This window comes from Pieris napi, chromosome 4 (genome assembly GCF_905475465.1).
Source record: "Pieris napi chromosome 4, ilPieNapi1.2, whole genome shotgun sequence".
Taxonomy (NCBI): domain Eukaryota; kingdom Metazoa; phylum Arthropoda; class Insecta; order Lepidoptera; family Pieridae; genus Pieris; species Pieris napi.
In genome coordinates, this window is record NC_062237.1 from 372825 (window position 1) to 390559 (window position 17735).

General features: G+C 33.9%; 4 protein-coding genes across 7 annotated transcripts; 2 read left to right on the forward strand and 2 right to left on the reverse strand.

Annotated features, from left to right (window-relative positions):
* Positions 1–5833: 5833 nt before the first annotated feature.
* Positions 5834–8984, forward strand: LOC125048679 (cytochrome c oxidase subunit 6B1-like). 3 transcript variants are annotated; one of them, XM_047647489.1, is made up of 3 exons: positions 5834–5966; positions 8354–8437; positions 8736–8984. In XM_047647489.1, exons 2-3 carry the CDS (start codon positions 8358–8360, stop codon positions 8902–8904), a joined length of 249 nt encoding a protein of 82 aa, XP_047503445.1. In that variant the 5' UTR covers positions 5834–5966; positions 8354–8357; the 3' UTR covers positions 8905–8984. The 3 variants fall into 3 exon arrangements, with proteins under 3 accessions (XP_047503445.1, XP_047503444.1, XP_047503447.1); XM_047647491.1 differs by having other exon boundaries at positions 5843–5966; positions 8357–8437; XM_047647488.1 differs by lacking the exons at positions 8354–8437; positions 8736–8984 and adding an exon at positions 6196–8327 and having other exon boundaries at positions 5840–5966.
* Positions 8985–10356: 1372 nt separating this feature from the next.
* Positions 10357–12341, reverse strand: LOC125048680 (oxysterol-binding protein-related protein 11). Its single transcript, XM_047647492.1, has 5 exons — positions 11944–12341; positions 11696–11857; positions 11443–11540; positions 11050–11128; positions 10357–10763 (listed from the first exon to the last, which is right to left on the reverse strand). The coding sequence occupies exons 1-5, from the start codon at positions 12127–12129 to the stop codon at positions 10653–10655; spliced, it is 636 nt and encodes a 211-aa protein (XP_047503448.1). The 5' UTR covers positions 12130–12341; the 3' UTR covers positions 10357–10652.
* A 172-nt stretch (positions 12342–12513) lies between these two features.
* LOC125048738 (aprataxin and PNK-like factor) lies at positions 12514–15939 on the forward strand. Of its 2 annotated transcripts, none has more exons than XM_047647584.1 (8): positions 12514–12767; positions 12846–12914; positions 12995–13265; positions 13533–13643; positions 14187–14287; positions 14651–14727; positions 15007–15173; positions 15484–15939. In XM_047647584.1, the coding sequence occupies exons 1-8, from the start codon at positions 12669–12671 to the stop codon at positions 15702–15704; spliced, it is 1116 nt and encodes a 371-aa protein (XP_047503540.1). In that variant the 5' UTR covers positions 12514–12668; the 3' UTR covers positions 15705–15939. The 2 variants fall into 2 exon arrangements, with proteins under 2 accessions (XP_047503540.1, XP_047503541.1); XM_047647585.1 differs by having other exon boundaries at positions 12517–12767; positions 15278–15724.
* Positions 15940–16047: 108 nt separating this feature from the next.
* On the reverse strand, positions 16048–17646 carry LOC125048740 (translin-associated protein X). The gene is made up of 4 exons (XM_047647588.1): positions 17336–17646; positions 17033–17264; positions 16384–16787; positions 16048–16284 (listed from the first exon to the last, which is right to left on the reverse strand). Exons 1-4 carry the CDS (start codon positions 17346–17348, stop codon positions 16100–16102), a joined length of 834 nt encoding a protein of 277 aa, XP_047503544.1. The 5' UTR covers positions 17349–17646; the 3' UTR covers positions 16048–16099.
* Between the last annotated feature and the right edge of the window lie 89 nt (positions 17647–17735).

The following is a 17735-nucleotide window of genomic DNA, read 5'->3' on the forward strand; positions in this document are numbered from 1 at the left end:
CGAAAAAAAAAATAAACAAAGAAATAAAAAAGGAAATAAAGGGATAAGCTGGTTAAAAATAAAATATTTACATAAACATATTACATCTTAATATTATTATAGATTATGAAAGAAGATAATACATTATAATACAATAAAGGATAAAGCAAAAGGCAGGAGATTTTAGTCGGAAACGGAACATGAAGTGATTGTAAAGAATTCAGAAAGGAGGTACGGTCATATTGGGAACAAGAAAAGAAAATATGGTCAAGGTCACCAATATCTTCTCCACACTCACAAATATTACTATCAATAATACGAAGCCTTGCTAAATGATGAGGTGTACAAACATGTCCTAAACGCATTCTGGAAATGATAGAAGTGACAGTTTTAGAACTTTTAACCTCAAAGAACCATGGTCTACTGGGAATCCTGGGTTGAATTTCAGCATAATGTTTGCCTTTGAACTTGCTGCTTCTCAACCAAACATCATTCCATGACTCCCAAAGATGGGTTTTCGGAAGAGCAGCTAAATCATGACAATAATTAATGTATGGGACGATGTCTCCATCCTTTATAGCTTCTTTAGCAAGCTCATCGGCTTTCTCGTTTCCTTTAATTCCACTGTGACTTGGAATCCATGCAAAGATAACGGTGTAATTTCTTTGAGAACATATTAAAAGCTTATCACGTATTTCGCAAATAATAGGATAACAAAGTTTCATTTGGAAAGGAAATTTTTCAAGAGATTGTAGTGCACTTTTTGAGTCTGAAAATATGATTGTACTTTTAGATTTTAATAAAATAACTAGTTCTAAAGCTTTTAAAAGAGCAAAACACTCTCCAGTAAAAACCGAGGATTCAGGAGGAAGTTTAATCTTTTGAATTATTTTATGTTGCCAATGAATTAGACCAACTCCAACACAATCATCAACAGAGATTTTAGAGGCATCTGTAAAAATATAATCCCAACCTTCCCAATTTTGTTCCTCAACGCTACTCATGAAACGAATATTTGTTTCCAGAATATCTTGCTTACGGACGCCTATATTATATCTTATATCCGGATCAAGAATTAAAGAATTGAATTGTGTCATAAATATGGGTAATGATGGAGATCGATGAATGCGGCTGTGTAATGTTAAAAATTTACGAAAGCTTATTATTAGACATGGTAATGATTTGTGACGCCAGTAACGGGATGTATAAATAATATTGTTCAATTCATGCAGCCTTCCATGTAGAGGGTGGTTAGAAAACTGCATAGATTTGAACAAGAATCGATCACTTAAAAATTGCCTTCTTAATTTTAAAGGAGGATCGCAGCATTCTACTTGTAAAGCATTGGATGGGCTTGATTTCATTACTCCTGTCACAATTCTCAAAGCTTTTGACTGAATGACATCAAGTTTTTTACTTCCCAAGACACTTCCTCCATCTAAGAGAAATGTGCCATAATCTAAAACAGATCTTATAAGAGCGTTATACACAAGTTTCATAGAAAACGGATGAGCACCCCACCATACACCTGAAAGGCATTTCATGATGTTAAGCAGCTGTGCACATTTCATAACAACATGTTCATAATGGGCAAGTCCAGACAATTTTGAATCCAATATAACTCCTAAAAACTTAATTTTTGTTTGGAGTGGCAAAGATTGACCATTGAAGGTCACATTTATTATAGGAGTTGTGCGTTTTTTGGAAAATACGACTATAGAACTTTTGGAAACTGATAGATCTAGGCCATTTTTAACTAACCAGATATTAAGACAATTAAGTGAACTAGACATGGAATTGCAAGCCTTAACCACAGATTTATCAACGGAATAAAAAAGAAGATCATCTGCATATTGTAGCACATTTATATGGGAATTTATAGATAATTCTAAATCATACGTGTAAATATTATATAAAAGTGGGCTTAGTACCGAACCTTGGGGAAGGCCTTTAAAAACTGTACGCTTTAACTCGGTAATATTACCATCTTTCTGAACGATTAATGATATGTATCTGCATGATAGTAAATTGATGATAAAACGTATTAATAACGTAGGAACCTGTAGCTCTAATAATTTGCGTTGTAGAATAGAAATGTTCACATTATCATAGGCGGCAGAGATGTCCAAAAAGGCAGCAACAATATCTTCATCACGCGAAAAAGCTATGCGAATATCTGTGGTCAATATAGCTAAATTGTCTATTGTAGATTTTGACTTCCGAAAACCGTATTGACTATTGGCTATTAAATTATTGTTTTCTATAAACCATTCCAAACGATTCTTCACAAGATGTTCAGCAATTTTAGTTAAAACGGAGGACAACGCAATAGGCCTATATGAGGCAACATCATTGGTAGGTTTGTTAGGTTTTTTAATCGCTATAACTTCTTGAGACTTCCATGTTTCAGGAATATTACCTGTGACCATGACGGAGTTTATTAAATTTAAAAAATACATTAAGGCAGTATCACCAAGATGAGATAAAAATGAGTACATAATACCATCCTGACCAGGAGATGAATCTTTAACATGTGAAAGCACACCTTTCAATTCATGTAATGAAAAAGGAGAGTTTAAAGAGGAAGTGTCATCTATCAAAGACGATTCCAAAGGAAAGTAGATCGATTCAGCAGCTGATGGAGGAGCTAATCTGTCTAAAAAGGCATTTGTTAAAAAAGGGGGAAGTGAAGACGATGATAAAGATTCTTTGAAAGCAGATCGAAAACGTTTAATACTTGTCCAAACTTCTGAAGGGCACGTAGAAGGAGATAAAGAAGTACAAAAAATTTTCCAGCCTGCCTGCTTTTTATCTCTGAGGAATTTACGTGTGGTACTAATAACTTCATTGAGAATATCTAAATTTTCATTGGACATGTCCTCAGCATAGACTCTCTCAGCTTCCTTTCTTCTGCTTACAGCAACCATACATTCTCTATCCCACCATGGAGGAAAAGGAAGCTTATTAGACGGATTTCGTTTGACAGAAAAAATCTGATCGGCAGATTCTATTAAACATGTAGCCAAAGCTTTAGAGGAATTGGTCTCACCACCGCTAACTAATTCAGGCAAATCATTTATTTTAGATTCGACAAGGATTTTAAATGCAAGCCAATCAGCATTATTTAATTTATATTTCACACGAGGTTGTCGTTTTTGATAAGGAGAGCGTCTAATAGGTGAGGATATGATAATCGGGAAATGATCACTGCCAAAAGTAGATGATGAAGTGTACCAAGAACGAGAAGAAGCAAGATCTGGAGTACAAATTGATAAGTCAACCGCGCTAAGCTTTTCATTAGGCTTTGTACGTCTGGTTGGTGAGCCAGTATTAAGTAAACACAAATTATGTAAATCTAATATTTCAACTAAACGTACACCATTGGAGTCAGTAGTGCCACAACCAAACATTTGGTGATGAGAGTTAAAGTCACCCAATAGAAGGAATGGACGACTAAGTGAAGAAAGTAAATTATTAACGCTATTGAGAATAACAAAAGAGGAACGAGCTAGGTAAATGGAAACTATAGAAATATTATCAATTTTTATACCGACAATATTAATGGCATCATTAGAGATTAATGAAGAAAACGCTATTTCAGAAAAATTAATTGAGTTCCTGACAAGTAACGCTACGCCACCATGGCCATCAAATCTATCATCACGCAAGCAGGTATATCCTGGGATCCTTAATAGGTACCCTGGCTTCAACCACGTTTCAGATAACGCAACAACAACGGGAGAATGTTTATTTATCAAATATATCAAATCATGTTTCTTTGGAACAACACTCCTGCAATTCCATTGAATTATCTTGGAATCCATTATTTTTAATAACATTAACTGATTTAATTTTTTCATTAATAGAGGCGACGTGGGTCGGTTTCAATAAGTTTGAGTTTATTAAACTAGTTAATAATGCTAGTATCATTTCTAATACATCAGATTTTTCTTCTTCTTTATTTTTGTGTCCAACCAGAGCACTGCCATTTTTAGGCTCTGGAACTTGGAAATCTTTTAAAACATTATAATGAGCAACACGATCATAACCATGTTGTGGTTTACGAGGAGAGCGAGGTTTTAAGAATATTGTCTTTTTATTTGAGGCATTAGTAGAATTATTACGAGATACAGACTTCGCTGCGGAAGAATATACGGGCTTTGGTACTTCCGGAATTGTTGAACTTAATGCATCTGCGTATGAAGGCTTAACAGAAGAAAAATATTTACTGGCTTCGGCATAAGACATGCAGCTCTGAGCCATTTTAACTTTGATTTCTGTCTGTCTCACAAATTCTGGACATGACTTATCTATCGCTGAATGGGACCCTTCGACTTCACACATTACACAGTACAGAGGATCTTTATCTGACCTGTCACATGATACACCTGCATGTTGACCTCCACAGTTATAACATATTGGAGTCTTAGAACGACATTGAACTTTGGTATGACCATAACGGCAGCATTTATAGCATTGTATGGTAGGATAAATATATATTTCTACTGGAAGAGCATTATAGCACATGAAAATCCTTTTTGGTAAAACTTGTCCATCAAATGTTAATACAACTGATTCAGAGGGTTTCCAAGAAACCGAGTCATTAATTTTTACCTTGCGATTCAAACGTCTTATTTTAAGTATTTTGCCGCAGCCTATAGGTACGGATACATTTTGTTGAACTTCCTCTACACTCCAATCTACAGGGACCCCGCGAACTAGACCCATTCTTGTTACGCTGAAAGTGGGAATGAAGGCTTTTAACTTTTTCGTTTCCAAAAGATTGCAGTTAAGAAAATTATTGGCGTCTTTATAATCGGAAAAGCCAACTACGCACCTGTTTCTTCCTATACGCTTTACACTTCCGGGAATAATATTATTAAATTTGTTCTGCTTTAAAAAATTGCCAAATGTTATTGGATGGAGAATGGTCCCGTCGTCAGGTGAACTTTGAATACGTTGAACATGTATAAAATAAGGGGAAACATCGGTAGAAACATATTCAGTACGGCCAATCGAACGGGGGTCCGTATTGGTTACTGAAGTTGTGGTGTTGTTTAAATTTCCCGCGTTAGAGTCTTGAGAGATATTTGAATTTTCCGTGTAAGATGTTGATGGTTGAGAGGATGTGCTATGTGAATTATTATTATTTTGCAAGTGTGGAGATGACGTGGATTGAGATATAGGTTTTGAAGTAACCTTTTTAATTAAAATTGACTCATCTTCTACATTGCATAAGCTTTCGCACTGACAGTAATCACCGCTAGAACCACTACCTTTCTTTTTCTTAATTTTCGTACATTGCCGACAAAGGCGCAAATAACGTGTTCGTTTACGACTTCCTTCACCTGTTTGAGATGATACCGAACAATCGGTATCCATTTTGTCAAATTCATCTTGTGAACCAACAGATACATTTGATCCCACAGGGAGATTCAAGCCAACAAGGCCATCATCCCCCCGACCTAGATCGGGGGGCTTGTTCATACAATATTTACAGAAATTACAAAAACTTACCGACTACACGATGACACTATACACAAATATGATATAAAGATTACATATAATACAAAAATTAAAACTACCAGCTTATCCTCTGCGTTTTAACTAGTAAAATTAAATTAAATATTCAACACCGTAAAAAATACGTCTACCATGAACGAAGTTTCCCGCGCTTTTTTTTCAGTGTCACTCTTTCATATGGGAATAACTGGTCTATACTCTATAGGAACTTCATCTGTTCATTGTACAGATAAAGATTATACCGACACAATTTTAGACTGTAACGCTGACGTACGGCTAAATAATTGACTTAAAGGTCTTTGTTACCAGGTCATAAAATTAAAATAAAAAAAAAAACTAAATAATTGACTGTACTCTGTGACATAGTTGCTGATAGCTCTACAATCTATTGCGTTGTGAAGTTAATGTGTTGGCTGCCATTTTCTCTCGGTAATTTTATTGGAAAATAAAGTACAACTAAAAAGGTGAGCATGATAAAGCAAGTATAAATATGATTTAGTCCTCTATGTATTTTACTTAAGCATGCCATTTTTAATCATAAATCACAATTTCGGCCACGTATTACGTAATTTGTTGTACTTCGTCAAAATAATTTACTACGAAAGATAAATAATGCAAAAACATATATGTGAGCGATCTCAAGTGCAGAACGTACGAATGGTTGGCTACACCGAAAAGTTGTTCTGTTTGTAGGTGTGCGTATCCTACAAACTGCCGCAGGTTATGCGAAGAGGCTCGTATAATGACCTCGTATCGCAACGAGGTGGGTGCTTGGGATGGTGGCCCGCCCGGCGCCGAGGGGGACTACGCCCCGCAGCCTGCACCGCCGCTGTCAGCGCCCATGCCCACTACAGACCCTTGGACAGGGGTCAGCTACAATCAATATCCTTCCAACTACGACTACCATTCCTATGGTGCTCCTCAATATGGTTATAGTTATGATTCTTCTTACTATCAAAGAGCAGACAGCTATTATGATGCTCAAAGTAATTATTCAGGCCAGTACCAAAGCAGTTATGGGTATACAAAATCCATTGATCAGCCATCTGGTGAAAGTCGTAGCTACACACATAGAAGGCCATCACATAAATCCAAGTCTAGAAGCATTTCTCCATATGACAGAAGGGATCGACAGTATTCTAAAAGAGAATCTAGTTATGATCACAAGTCTAAAACAAGATCTTTGTCCAAAAGAAAATATACTCCAAGTCGGTCATCTTCTCGATCAAAATCAAGATCTTATTCAAGATCTCCTGTACAGAGAAAGAGACGCTCTGCTGACTCAGATGATTCCAAAAAGTCTTATAGAAGATCCAGTAGGAGTGCTAGTGAACGATCTGTAACACCATCTGCTAGAAGAAGGAAGTCAAAGTCATTTCATAGATCAAGTTCCAAAAGCAGTGGCAGACAGTCAAGAAGTGTATCTCCTAAGTACAGAAAACAGAAAGATAAAAGGAAGTCACCAACATATAAGGCAGACAGATCGAGAAGTGTTTCCCCTAGGATAAAGTTAGAAAAATGTGGGTCTAGAAGCCGATCACCAAAAGTGAAACAAGAGAGAGATAGAAATGTGTCTCCATATTCCAAGTCAAAAGATAGATTAGGCTTTAGTAACAAAGGCAAGGATAAAAGGGTTAGAAATTTAAGTCCATTAAGAAAAGCTACAAAATCACCTTCACCTAAAATCAAATTGGAAAAAAGATCTGTAACACCATCTAGGACTCATAAAGCTTATGATAAGTCCTCAACCCCTCCAAGAAAAAGCAATTATAAAGAGCCACATTCATTAATATCTGATAGACCTAGAGACAGTTCTGTTACTCCACCAAGATGTTACGCCCGTAGCCCTTCAAGTTCGAAGTCACGTTCATCTCGATCATTAACTCCAAAAAGACGTAATCGGTCACGGCGCCGGTCCTCATCATCTTCATGTAATTCGTATTCACGCAAACGTTCTAGATCACGTTCTCATACTCGGTCGAAGCGTAAGAGTGTGTCTATTAATAAGTCAAGCAGCGGGAGTCCAACTCGTGTTCGTCGCAGAAAAAGTAGGTCTTTATCGCGACATCGATCAAGAGCACGTCGATCAAAATCACGATCCAGAGCTCGTAGTGCGCATTCCAGTAGCAGAAGTGGCACTCAAACGCCAAGTGAGGACGAACGTCGTGGACAGTTTACTGTAGCAGATAGAAAGCGTTATTGGAAATTACACAGACATAATCAAGGTGGACGAGTTAAATCTCCAAAGGAAATAAAAGCTCCACCTGGAGCATTTGAAATTGCAAAAGTAGATGATATTGATTATGGAGATCCCCCTGAAGTAGAGGGACCCAATTTTGCTGAATTACTTCCTCCACCGGGTCAAGTTGCTCTCGAGGGGCCTTCTAGTTCAAAGACCAGTAAAACACCTCTCCCGATTCCTATTAAAAATGACGGAAGCTTTTTAGAGATGTTCAAGAAACTTCAAGAGGAGACAAAAAAACAAGAAGTTAAGAAACCAGAAATTAAAAAACCAGTTTTACCATTTATAGGAAAAAGGCGTGGAGGTAGAGTTCTTAAGACTGGACTCGTTAAAAAAGCTAAAGCAATTGATGAACAAACCGTTGACAATACACCAAAAGATGCTTGGTCTCTGTATATGCAGGAAGTTAAAAAATATAGAGAGACGTCGTGTGAAGAGGAAAGAAAGACTAGACCACTTGTCAAATAGTTGTAATTTTATATAATTATGTACTTTTAATTCATGAATATTTTTTTAAAACCGTTCGCGTATATTGTAACCTATTATCGGAATTTAATTTGTCCTAATAAAGATAAAATATCTATATTTTTACTTCTCTCATCATTGCAGCAGAATGCCTGAAAGTATCAAATCAGTTGCTGATATCAAAACCGCACCTTTCGACCCGCGGTTCCCTAACCAGAATCAAACAAGGTAAAACTTTAAATTATTATAACATTACATCCTTGTACCGACACACGGGCGATGGCGGATATTTTATTTTTAGCCCTTATTTATACAACGATGTATTTAAAACATAGTCAAAATATAAATCTTAAGGCCATACAGACGTTGGTCTACTTACAAATATTATATATGTATGTATTTATATCCTACAACAAGTGAAAATGTATGCATAAGTTAATATATAAATTTTGGCTATTTTTGAAACTAAAAAGATGACACTTTTTACAGTCGTAGTTTATTATATTAAACATACTTGACATTTCAGACACTGCTATCAAAGTTATGTAGACTTCCACCGTTGCCAGAAGGTGCGAGGAGAGACATACGAACCGTGCAATTACTTCAAGCGCGTGTACAAATCCCTCTGCCCCAATGAATGGGTCGACAAGTGGGACACCCAACGTTCAGAGGGATCTTTCGCGGGAAGGATTTAATTCATTCGTCTAGTTACTTTATTTATTTTTAATTCCTGTTAGGTTTGTTCCGATGTAGAATAAAGAGTTAAACCAACAAATTATTTTTAATTTTCTAGGTTTTTATTAGAAGTATTACCTATTTATCTACTCTAATCTAATCTAGTTTATCAATGATTTGCGCCTATACACCATACTAGCATCCTCTTATACGTAGGTTCACCAAAATACCATTACTATTTTGACCAGAGTCGTACTAGCTAATTAAAACGGTATTAAATGAAGATGCAATAAAAATGCAACAAATTTATTAAAAATTACAAGAATCATTCAGATTTAAATGGGTCCTGGAAAGGCTCCTTTTCCACGCAGCTCATCCCAATGTTCGATCCAGAAATTTGGACAAATTGTTTCAAAATACTTCTTGAAGATTTTGCAATCATCAACGTCGCCTAACAGGCGCGTACAACGGTAGTAGTCACAGTAATTGTCGTAGCAGGCCCTGTCAAATTCAATATTTTATATCATTTTTACTTCTAGAAGCAATATTACAACGGCATAATTGCGCTACATTTTAAACAGGCGCTTGAGCTCATTAAGTACGTATTAACTCACTATTCTATACATGAATTTTAAAAAAATGTGCAAAATCAATGGTATAATAATAATTTAATTCTCACTTTGTCTGATTTTGAAATGGGTATCGAGGGTCAATCCTTAATGTCCTAAATTCTTGATCACACATTTTGCTTTAGAAAAAAGATGACTAAATTGTATAAGAAATGTTACAAAAACAAATATTATTTCAGGGCGTTGCTGTTTTCTTCATGATTGATTTAATTGTGATACTAAACAAACTTTTGAATGCCATTCTTTTATTGTTTGACTTTTTCGTAACTGACCTAGAAAAGTTTTATGGTAAAGTTATAATAGAACCTTTTTTCTATACTTATCCACACGTTTATTTGGATTTCTCAATTCGCAACCAAAAGGACTACGATTTCATAAATTATTGTATTACCAAATAAAATTGCTTATACTTTATTTGGTAATATGTACAATAATTTTTAAAAACGCTAGTGCCTAGATTTGCCGTATGATGAAGCAGTTCAATGTGCAAATGCAATTCAATTTTGTGCATTGGTTTACTTCCTCAATATAATCCCAACCCCATTACAAATACAATTATAATTAGTTGCGTTCCAACACGCAAACACATAATAATACGATTGTAAGCGGTGAATATGACAGGTGAGAAATTATATTTAAAATAAATCGACAAATATGTTGCTAAGCGCAAAACTCGAAGAGGGCTGGACCAATTCGAAAAATTTTGAGAAAAATTAAAAAAAGAATGAATTTATTACTACTAAGGAATATTAAATACTTCGGATTTTTATTCCGGAAAAGCAGTCTATGGGGTAGCATAACAAAATGTTCACGGGGGAGCTAGTTTAAAATAAAACAAATTTGGAAGTAATAGAAATTTAATTACATTTAGTATGAATTGAAAACACTGTAGCTACATCTATTTGCGGCTACAAATCAGTTTGATGACGTCATACTCTGAATTGCGCTAATTTTATTATGCACTTTTATATTAATAATAAAATACAGATTTATAAATTAATTGATTTCCAATAATTAGACTAGATATTCCTTACAATTTTATTCCACTAGAAGAAACCCTTTTAAAAGTTGATTTTGGAAACCGAGTTCATAACAAGACTTAATTAATATACTAATAAAACTTTTATAACAACACTATTTCAGTGAGAATCATTGTTAGAATTCTTAATAGTAGCAGTGGCATATTGCTGTTGGCGCATTAATATACCTAAACATTGTAGTAGGCACTGCATACTCGCAGCAGAAGTTGCCTGAAAATTAAAAAATTATAGCTTATATAGCAGATATACTAGAAAACAGAAACAATAAATGTTTTTGGTTAGAGAAAGCAGAAAGTAAGATTAAACATACAGAAATGACCCTCTTTTCTGTATCCAATATTCTAATAAATAATACAATCCAATTTCAATGTAGGTCTTTTAATCGCCCTGATATCACTCTCTTATAGATCTATGGTAAGTTTACTGGTACTTCCTTTGATTAAAATATCTTCATAATCTAAGCGTATGTCATTTACAAATTAGGACAACATATTACCTTCAGCAGTAATAAGTCTGGATCAGTGTGTGTAAAGGGTGAATCTGATGATTCTATGCATCTGGCTAATGCGGCATCACTAGTAAATATAATTTTTTATTGATTAAAGTTCGCGATTTGCTGTTAAGCACTCAAAATCTCATTAATAACTGTTAAATATTATTCAATTATACTATTTAAAAAAAGTACTCATTTCTCTCATTCATTGTTCAATAGTGTTTAAGCTATGCTAAATACTGTTCAGAAGAATAGTATAGTCAATTAACTTAATTTAGCAAAAAATAGTGTGGGAATTCATGTTTTTTCTTGTATGTATGGTATGTATATACTCTCAAGAAACAACAAAACAGATTTATTAAACATAAGTTATACAACTTATTGGGATATATATACCTAAGCTCAGTAGTCTGAAGCTGCTGCCTAGCTGAAGCCATAGCATCATGAACAGCTAGTTGCTCTCTTGGCTGCAATGGTGGATTAGCTCCCATTGCCTGGAATACATATTACTTATTTGGTAATAGGTATATTAACTTTCAATTGAAAGGATATAGAACTTACCACTAAAAACATTTAATGCTATTGAATATATAAACAAAGGGGAGGGTTTCATTAAAGAGGGAGAATTCAATATAAATGTCATTAACACCTTTGTATGTACTTCTGCAATTGCTCTCAAACCATTAACCCATTCTTGTCGAGCCCTTGCATCTGTTGCCCTTAGTTTTAGCATGTCTCCTGAAGCACAGTTTATGGTAAAGGTTTTTGAGTCTTCATCACTTGGACAAATCACAGCCCCAGCTAAATGTGCCTAAAAAAAAAGATTTTGGTTCATCACAATTATTCTTTATTTTACACTTATAGCAATGTTTACTTTAAATCATTGCAATAACTTACCTCTCCTCTAGCTGGTTGCCCTGGCTGTACTGTATCACCTGGACCATCAAACAAATAATACGTAAGAATTCCAGTTTCTGGATCCACAGCAAACCATCTTTGTTGCCAACCCTTCACAACATTGGTGTATTTATACAACTGCCCCGATAAGGGTCTGTTAGAGCTAAGACACGAAGCTTTGATCATTGTTATGATTTGTTTAAAAACATAACTAAGTTATTTAACTATTATTTCTTTTAATTGTTCTTAAAACGCTTGCTAAAATAATTTGCTTCTATTCTTTGTTAACATTTATTTAGAAAGAAATCTTATTACGAATGCAAAAAGTAAATGAGAAAATTTTTTTAACACTCGTCAGTGGTCTTCCAAAATACAAAGTTCCACAAAAATATTTAATAATTAAAAACACCACAGATTAGTAAATACAAGTGTTCAAACTTTGCAGTCTGGAAATTTATGCCATACAGTATTCTACTTTTGTCTTTGAGTATTATTTCTGGCTTAATACTCAAAGACTTTTGTATAATTATGGAAAGTTCGTTCTTTCGATTTCCGAAACATTTCGAAGTCTGTATTTACCAATTACCATAGAGTACATTATATTTAGGATTTACTATTTCATCTGAGTCTAATTTCTGTAATTTAAATGTTTTGTAAGTTTATTGTTAAATTCAAACAATCTTTAACTAATATATAACAAATATACATAATAAAAAGTAACTAAGATGCCCGTCAAACTTGTTCGTACCGATGTTGATACCCTAAAAAAGATTACACTAACTCCTGGAAGTCACATTATAGGAAGAGGAGAACTTTTAGAAGTGGTATGATCGTGTCATCTTTTTTTTTACTTTTTAAGCTTAAAGTAAAATGGATTATTTGCTCAAATTAATGTGTTTCAGTTTGATAAGCGGGTGTCCAGAAAGCATGCAAAGATTGAAGTGAACAATGATTCTATTGTTGTTAATGCTGTAAGTATTTGTATATAGTTACAGAAACACTTAATTCAGTCATTATTTTAAATTTTCATCACTTATAAAATATTTTTCAGCTCCACCACAATCCTGTATTCTATACCAAAAGAGGTTCCAGTAAATCGGAAGCATTAGCTTTAAATTCTATGGTAGTGTTGTCTAATGGTGACAAAATTGGGTTGTTACCCAGAACATACTGGTTTGAAATAATTGTTGTGGATGAAAAAAATTCTTCAGAACAAACAAATAATATTAAAGAAAATAAAAATGAAGATGTAACAAAAACATCGGAAGAAACATTGAGTATTATATCATCTCATGATGACAACATTCAGCAAGCTGAAAGATGTAAGTGTATTTAATAACAACATATAAGATGCTAGATACACATTTGTTGTAACACAACATAAGTAATACATTTTTATTTTGTTTTGTATTTTTTAATGTTAAATATTTTTCTTGCTCTAGACTCTTTCTCATAAAACACCCAAATTTTATCATAATCTGACCAAATTTAAGGATATGTAGGAGTAAAACATACAAATACAAATTGAAGTCTGTAGGATGACATATCTAATATCTAACACTAAATTAAATATATGAATATTTTTTCAGTCCAAGAACCAAATACTGAGCAATTGGACAGCACACAAGAACCTAACTTGACTGCATCACCAGGAAAACGAAGACGAAGTGCCTCAGAGGATACTTTAAATTTTGATTCAGGTATGATTTAATTTCAAACATGATATATTTCTGGGTCTATGTGAAACATACACCAAATTTTTAAAGATTGTTTTCACATTTAATAATGAAAATTACATTAACAAACAAAATACTTGGAAATGATTTTAATTGTTAGTCCTAAATATTATTTATACAATAATGTTGCCTAAAAATGGAAACTGGGTTTTAACCAACTAATGAAAAGGTTATCAACTCAACATGTATTTTTTTTAATACTAGTTGTAATGTTCTGTTAATAATCCTAGTTTTTAGTACTTTTAAGGCCTATAATTATTCCATCAAGCATTATTTATAATATTATGTGAAATAGGGCATATTTTTGATAAAAAACTTTCATTTTATCAAGGATTTCTATTTTCTGTGTTATCTTTTAAATTTATTTCATAATTTTCAGTCATTATCTATTAAGAAATTATTTTCCTTCATTGTAAGCTTGTATGTACTTGTAGTAGTATGATGCAGTGTAGGCGCCATTAAACTATTAATTACTAGGTAAGTTTTGCAATGACATCTTTATTTCAGAAAGTCAAAACAGTGAGTCTGATCCTATAAAGAAGATCAAATTGGAGCCACCTGACAGCAGTTATGGAAATGCTCAGCAGGGGATAAGTGATGCTAACACGGTAGTGATTTCTTACTATCATTACAAAAACTATTCCAATATTCTTTCACTCCACAATTCATTTAATATTTAGTTAACAGTATAGCAGCAAATTTCGAGATTGTAACATCAGTGCACACACAATAGAAGCACAGCTGGTTGCTCGGCTAATTGGTTTTCATTGTTAATTTTTTTATGGACAGATAGGAAACAGGCAAGGGGGTGACTGTGACTGTGTATGTAAAATGCTTTTCCTAGTTAAAAAAAACTCAGCACTGTATAAACTAATTTTTTATTGAGTCAATTCAATTGTAACTGCAATTAAAGGTACATGTTAAGTTAACTGTTCTTTCAAATCAACATTATATGTGATGTTATTGGTTAGGCTTCCAGTTCAAGTGTTCATCAAGGCAATCCCGCAAGTGTTAGAGAAAGGTGTTACTATGGGGCAAGATGTTACAGGTATGTTGTGCTAAATATACAGTATGTACTGTTAAAGCATGAATGCTTTCAAATTAGGTGTTAGAATGTTATGGAGTGGATATAAACAAATTTTTGTCACAACTAAGTTTTTATTCAGTTTCGCTTTATTTAAGGTCTCAGTAATATTTTTTTTACATAAGAAAATCTATTGCGGTTGATGATATTCATTTATAAGCTCACTTTAATAGAGGGTAATTTTTTTACGAATATTAGACTAAATTGTTTAAATTTGCTCATAATAAGGTTTAATAATTTTAGACGCAATCCAGTTCACTTGGTACAATACAGTCATCCGAGGGATTCTGATTGGGGAACAAGTGATAGGGGTGTATGCCCTAATGGAGCGTACTGCACAAAGAATGATCCAAGGCATTGGGATACTCATACCCATCCACCAGGGACCACACGGCTACCGCAGCTACAAGGTTCGTAAATTTCGAGTGACGTCGACGCGAAAATGCAATACAAATACATGCCAAAGTAACTGTATTTTGTCACTACATCATAATTATTTGCTTTGCCGTTTCAGCTTTTCAAATTACACGCTATGGCACAGTAATAAATGTTAACCCACAATTCAATATTAGAGATATTGACACCTCGGAAGATTCAAATGAAGGGTGTTGCAAATACAATAATGATTCTTAAATGTGTGCTTGGAGCCTTGGATTAAAAAGATGTGTACTTGGAGATTTAAGATAATGTTTCTATAAAACATCATTTAATCTTCGACAGGTAAACCTAAGACCAAAAAGAAAAAAAAACAGATAGAAGATACAACCGATGAATCTGATCAAGATTTGAATGGATTAAATATAAGAGCTCGTCGGAGAAACAGAGGAGGTAGTGTATCTGATCCATATGGATCAGATTTTGATCTTGATTGTTCAGGGTCAGAGCCAGACCCCTATGGGTCAGATGAATCAGATGAATGGCATCCACTAGATGGTAAATAAAAGCTGTTATAATAATGTCTCATCTTTTTTTTATTTCTTGGGCCTAGTCATCATTTTTATTGTCACTAATGTATAATTTCTAGACATTACTCTTTAAGATTGTAACTAATATAATATCAACAAAATGCTATAACTAAATCGTGATATCTACTTATTCTTGATATGTTCTGTTAAGTGATCACTCAAGATTTAAGTTTTATACTAAGTTCTTTAAAACAATAAATTGTTATACTTACCAATTTTTTTTTCTTTTTACTACAAAAACGAAAAAATTATGAACATGACACAACAAAATATGACATTGAAATGTCAGAAAGGCAGTACTTAAAAAAAAACCAAGGGATGCAGTGTATTTATTTTTTATTTCCATATTTACTTCAACTTAAACATACTAATTAAAAAAATCCTTCATCATCAGAATGGTTATTGCGCTCCCAATCTGGTTGAGCTGCAAGTAGTAATGTGGGTGGTGCTTCACCACCTCTCACCTTGAGTGCATACACAGCTGATTCTACTTTGAACACATTATTGCGTGTGGTTGACATTTTACGAGATAACTCTCTATCTATGCCAAATAATCCTGAAAAAAAAAAGTAATTTGCTAATTAACCAATCTGGGAAAAATGGCAAGAGTTGCATATCCAGTTTGAAAATAAAGTATTTATCAATTATTACACACCTAAATATCCAGTGTAAAGATCTTTTACTGCCTGACATGACTCAAAACAATCATTAGAATCACCACTTGAAATACTGTTAATAGCTTTTCTCATCAATTCTCCTGTCAAATCTGCTAATCCTAACATATAATCAGATTGCGTCAACATAGTAGTTACTGACTTTACATCCATAGCATACGCCAGCTCCTTCTGCACCTCAGACCATGAGATAAGCAACTTTCTCTCCAAGAAGGAGCAAAAGGTTCTTGCTTCAATAAATTCCTGGAAACCAGCAGTTACAGCACGAGAGTGTAAGTAAGCAGGTCTATTTTCTAGTTCCAATCCAATACTTTTAATGGGACCCTGAATTAGTTTCTGCAGTCGTTCATTTGCTTCATTTATTTTTAATTCAGCTGATTCAATCCTAATAAAAATGGGAAATTGTTTCAAATATTAGCTGTAGCTAAAATATATTTATTGGCTATGAATGCTTGAACACATTTTTCTAAACCAATCATTGCACAAATACGGGGTGTATTTGTGCAATGATTTGTTAATGAACAAACATTCGTTTGACCACTACAATATCACATAAAAATGGTTATATCCTAACAAAGAGAAGACAGCAGAGTGAAACATTGTAAAGATTTATAATAAAAACATTCTTACGTGATAGCTGAATGTAAAAGAAATATAATTCTTTTACTTTCGATTGTAATATCTCTAGAAAGCTTGACCAATCGCTCATGTCGATCTTGACGATCATTTAACTTCTGGGCAGCAACTTTGAACATTTGCAGCACAGGACTATCATCCGGTAAAGAAATAGCAGCTTCTCTTGCTACAGAAGACAAAGACTTGTGACCATGATTTCTATCGTTTTTATGGCCACGGAATCTTCCTGCGAAATATAAGCACGATTTTTATACAGAGTTCAATAATATCTAATTTATAATAAATTAATACACTTACCACGTCCAGACATGGTAAATTGTATTCGTATAAATATTAATTAAAATATAAAATAGCTACTTTTTTCGATTGAATATAAAATAGATACAGGATCGACAGGTTTAGGAAGGACCACTGGAAAGCCGAAGAATAAAGACTACAATAGTTTTTTCAATTACTATATTAGTTAAAAATAAAGGCTTTGAATCTTGAGTTTTTTCAATTAGGCCGATAAAAAATATTTACTACTGGAGAGTGGAGACTGGAGAGTGGAGGCCGGAGGGAGAGTTGAGAGACTTCACTGTCAAATGTCAATAGTAAATAGTTTATAATAGCTATTTCAATTTTTGTCACAAAGGGCTAAGGAGGGCGCGGGCTGGCACAAAATACAAAAAAAGAAAGTCAAGCCACAGATGTTTAG

Coding starts and splice junctions, on each gene's coding strand:
- LOC125048679 (XM_047647488.1), top strand. CDS start 6,245: ATGACCTCGTATCGCAACGAGGTGGGTGCTTGGGATGGTGGCCCGCCC.
- LOC125048680 (XM_047647492.1), bottom strand. CDS start 12,129: ATGATCAAAGCTTCGTGTCTTAGCTCTAACAGACCCTTATCGGGGCAG. Junction 11,858..11,943: donor GGCAACCAGCTAGAGGAGAG/GTAAGTTATTGC, acceptor CTTTTTTTTTAG/GCACATTTAGCTGGGGCTGT. Junction 10,764..11,049: donor CAGACTTATTACTGCTGAAG/GTAATATGTTGT, acceptor TTTAATTTTCAG/GCAACTTCTGCTGCGAGTAT.
- LOC125048738 (XM_047647584.1), top strand. CDS start 12,669: ATGCCCGTCAAACTTGTTCGTACCGATGTTGATACCCTAAAAAAGATT. Junction 14,288..14,650: donor GGATAAGTGATGCTAACACG/GTAGTGATTTCT, acceptor GTTATTGGTTAG/GCTTCCAGTTCAAGTGTTCA. Junction 15,174..15,483: donor ACGGCTACCGCAGCTACAAG/GTTCGTAAATTT, acceptor AATCTTCGACAG/GTAAACCTAAGACCAAAAAG.
- LOC125048740 (XM_047647588.1), bottom strand. Junction 16,788..17,032: donor CTTTTACATTCAGCTATCAC/GTAAGAATGTTT, acceptor CATTTTTATTAG/GATTGAATCAGCTGAATTAA. Junction 16,285..16,383: donor TCTTTACACTGGATATTTAG/GTGTGTAATAAT, acceptor TTTTTTTTTCAG/GATTATTTGGCATAGATAGA.